The sequence below is a fragment of the Mycetomoellerius zeteki genome, unplaced genomic scaffold (genome assembly GCF_001594055.1).
Source record: "Mycetomoellerius zeteki isolate Tzet28-1 unplaced genomic scaffold, Tzet1.0 scaffold91, whole genome shotgun sequence".
Taxonomy (NCBI): Eukaryota; Metazoa; Arthropoda; class Insecta; order Hymenoptera; family Formicidae; genus Mycetomoellerius; species Mycetomoellerius zeteki.
The window spans coordinates 388,300-392,649 of NW_017257947.1; the positions used below are offsets into that span (position 1 = coordinate 388,300).

The window sequence follows — 4,350 nt, forward strand, 5'->3', positions numbered from 1 at the left end:
AGAGGCGAGGCGGATCGTAGCAGCAAGAAAAGGGTTGATTTCCTCACAGTCACGCGTTGATCGTCGGATTTGCGAAATTAATCTATTAAAAATTTCTCTCCAATAATCTTTATGGCTAAGTTGAAAATGAATCCGCGCGCGTATCACATCGTTAGTTCGAATTCTTTACAAACGCGATGTAAGAGGATTAAGATCGCCGCGAGGATATTTGCAATGATTTATCGCACGAGGAAAAAGATAAAGTAAAATTTTGCAGAGAAGTATTAATGATATACAATTATTTAAACGTGGGATACTCACAATAGTTTCACAGTTTAACAAAAATTTATTATATTTGTCACGTTTCTATAATATGTACTTGTTACAAGATATTGATCACGACAAACAGACGACCGTTCTGCGATCTCGGAAGATACGAGTTTTAAATAGATACGCGCCTATCGTTTTCGAGCTGCAGAAGGCACCGATCGAAGGTATATACGATCGACGCGATCGAGATCACGTAAGCACAATCGAGAAAATACAAGCACGACGCTAACAAAAGGAGTATTCGAGCGAGATTCGCGTTCGCGGCCGTTCTTTTTTTTATTCTTGACGATCGTGGTATAGGGTTTAAATGTGTTGTGGGGGTGTGCAGCTGCATGAGAGGTGCGTTGTTGTGTTTCAGTGCTCACCTCTATGACGGGGCTGACCTTGAACTCTCTGAACACCCAGTCAGCGAAGAAGTTGTTCACCTGCCAACTGTGCGGCAAAGTACTATGCAGCAAAGCATCCCTGAAACGCCACGTTGCCGACAAACACGCCGAACGACAAGAGGAGTACAGATGCGTCATCTGCGAGCGGGTGTACTGCTCGCGTAATTCCCTGATGACCCATATATATACCTATCATAAGAGCAGGCCCGGCGACATTGACATTAAGTTCTTTTGAAGGTTTAGATAAGGTAGGGACCACGCTAAACACATCTATAGCGCACAGCATTCGAAGATTTTTAACATGGTCTCTCAAAACTCACCCCTATACGACTTAACAAACACAAGACACATTTCCTTCTTCTCTCTCTCTCTCTCTCTCTCTCTCTCTCTCTCTCTCTCTCGTTCTTTCTTTCTCTTTCTTCCTCCTTTCTTACTCTTTCATCCTTTTTCTCTCTATCTATTTTTTATTCTCTTATATACATATTCGCAAATACATACCGAAACTCGTACGCTTGTTTCCCGGATCGCGCCTTCTTTGAGATCCATTTTGCATTCCCAATTTTTTTTCGCATTCATTCGCGCATTGTCGAAAGATGCATCGCCTTCTGTCCAACTCGGTCGGATGACTCGTCGTCGCTGTCCCGACGTACGGAAAGCTTGCGTTTCCTTTTCCTCCTTCTCGTTCCGCACCGGCACTCTGCGAATGGTGCATGCCATGGTGAGAAACCGGTCTCGACTTGCACGCGGGACCTTCTTTCTCTTCTTGTTCGCCTTACGGTCCGAGTCTCGCGCATCATCGTGTCCGCATCCCGGCTCGCGTAACTGCTTTCTTTCCTCTTATCCCGTCGTCCTTCGCGCCCCTTCAGTACCGTACGCGCCGTTGATCGAGTTCTTCCGGTATTCACCGGTCCGTTATACTAGTACTTGCTGTCAGTGACTCGAATCCCACGATGCATCAGTAAAGCAGCATGCCGCCTAGCTACATCCACGCATAGCAAACACACAAGATAGGGATTTTTTTTTTAAATCTACTAAAGAGGCAGAAGAAGTCTAGAAAGTTGAGCGAAAGACGTTTCAAACTTTCCATGTTTCATAATCTTTTTTTGAATATTTCGCAATCTTTGAGTCACTAACGTTATTTATATAATAAAAAACCTCGCATTTTAACTGTGACATTTTATACATAATACCGAAAGTAACTGAATGCTATTGTTTTCATATTGCCCTCTCGTAAATATTGCTGCCATTATATCGTTACAATCGTCATAGGATTAAACGATTAGCGGCGTTATTACTTTCTATTTTCAATCTATCACATAACATCGCAATTGGAGTGTTGAAGAGACTTCATCATAAGAATTCTTTCATCTGTAGATAACTTTAGTATTTATCTGAAACATAAAGAAAAAAATCGTTGCGTTGATATTATCAGAGTCATTACACGATACTGAAAACATTGAAAATTGTCTTTTAGTAATTTACATATTATTAATAATTCTGTTAAATCTTGTTATTTTCTTGAAATAACATGTTAGTTAGCTTTCTGATGCTTAGGAGAGTCATATGAACAGACTGATGGACACGGTGAATTTAGGAACTTTTGGGTGCTAACACATTAAGAATGATTTATCATCTTCGATAAGAACCTATTACGAAGGCCCTATTGATCTATGTCTTTCTTATTCTTTTCTGTTTGTGTGACATCCGCCATACTTTTCTGTTTTGTGTTTCCTCACAATCTCTTCTCTTTCAAACTATCATCTTGCTCATCCATCTATTCGATTCGTTGCTTGCTTGTTTGCATGTCCATCTGATTGTCCGCCTGCTGTCTGCTTGCTTGTAGCTTTAGCTACGCATTTGTCTTGATTCGTATTTCTTGATTATTTTTGTATGTTTATACTGTTGAATCTTTGCGTCTCATCGGAAAAGTATTACCGATATAGCGATACGGTGGGAAAGATATGATGAGAATTGAAAAGTGATCGGCAATTTGATGCAACTGCCACGATTGGCAAAAATTGCACGTTTCGCGAGAATGCATAAAATTTAATTGTAATCGTACATTTGTCAATGGCATAAGGTAAACGGTTATTACGCTAAAAATATGAATATAATCTTTAAGTTTATTTAATACTTGTATTTTTTTAGTTTTTTTGTTTTACATTCATTGAATGATTTTTTTCTGATTATTAGCATTTTATTTTTGCTTTTCTGTTGTCATCTTTTATGAATTCGGAAACCAATACGAAATCACCCCTTTTTAGATGAACGTCGAGTATAACCAGCATTATTGTAAGGTTTCTTAACGCAGAATAAAATTATTGAATTAAACGCAACGTAAATATTATACTTGTGCTATCGCGAAATCTCGAGACTACTCGCGTTTCAATCTTTAACTACATGTTTATGGAGATTTATAATTCATCCGATTAATAAGACGACTAACGATTAAAGTAGCGTGTGCTCAATTTTTAGCACGTGCATAATACGTCGTACTACACAACTCATAACTTTTATCAGCGGATTGATTCTAATACGCTAAAGCATACTAATCGCTAGCTCGATGCACGCGGTATAATGCACAGACACAGAGCCTTTTCTTTGTCCCTTCTCTCATTTCCTCTTCCTCGATCGAAATCTTTTGGCGTCTCGTGTCCTATTCCAGATACTCTATAAAACTCATAAGAGTAGAAAAGGAATGATTACTATCTAACAAATTTATCTTTCTAATTTATCTATACGGAGCTTTGCAATTTGCACACAACTCCGCATTATTCTGAATTCTTTTCTTTTCAAATGCAATCAAACTTTGATCAGTCAGAGTTGGTGATTCCAAGTACAATTTCTTTACACTAATTTACATAATAATGTAATGTACATGTATGATTTCTGTGCTACATTATTGTTTAATATACATTTTCGTTATTCATATTATAAAAAAAATTTGTACATTTATAAGTACGATATATATAAATTAAAATAATCGAAGAAGTGAAGGTTATTTGGTTTCATTTGATCAAAACTTGGTATCTAATAATATTTTTGCATGAACTGGAAACTGTAAAATTCGCTCAAAAAATATTATTAGACAGCAAGATCCGCTTTGACTGAATGTAAGGTCTTTGTTTCTTCGTTTATTTGTGTTATTTACATATAGATCGATTTTATACTTATTATCGATGTAAATTAGTTGTGGTGATGGTGATTTAAATCAGATTGATCTTTAAAAATTCTGTTTAACCTTTCCAGACTTTTAGTGCTGTTTCCAAATTCATTTAAAAGCAAAACGTTTATTATTATTATTATTATTGTTGTTGCTTTCAAGATGAATTTCGCTTAGCCTTTGTGAAACATGGAAATACTAGCTCTGATTTTCTAATGATCGATTCATTTTATCGATGTGTCATCTGACCATCACTATGATGGTCGATCTTACAACATCTATAACGAAGCAATTAATAGATGCATTGAAGCCGTTAGAGTTTCGACGACGTCGATCTCACGTGCTGTATACGCGAGAGAAAAAAGTGCATCTTACGTCGACGTTCTCAGCGAAACGTAAAGCTCTCTATTTCCCGTGTCTACAGCATTGAGAAATGAACGCTCGTCGAAATTATACCGGTTTCGACGTACGTATCGAACCCTCCCGACGGTG

The 4,350-nt window shown here is 37.7% G+C and overlaps 1 protein-coding gene across 2 annotated transcripts in view; it reads left to right on the forward strand.

The window, feature by feature from the left end:
• Positions 1–1,011, forward strand: part of br (broad-complex core protein) — a 62,598-nt gene extending 61,587 nt beyond the window's left edge. For both annotated transcript variants that reach the window (XM_018460063.1, XM_018460066.1), the window contains exon 6: positions 668–1,011. In XM_018460063.1, the coding sequence (XP_018315565.1) occupies positions 668–930 (263 nt within the window). In that variant the 3' untranslated portion in view covers positions 931–1,011. The remainder of the gene's footprint in view (positions 1–667) is intronic.
• The last annotated feature ends 3,339 nt before the right edge of the window (positions 1,012–4,350 follow it).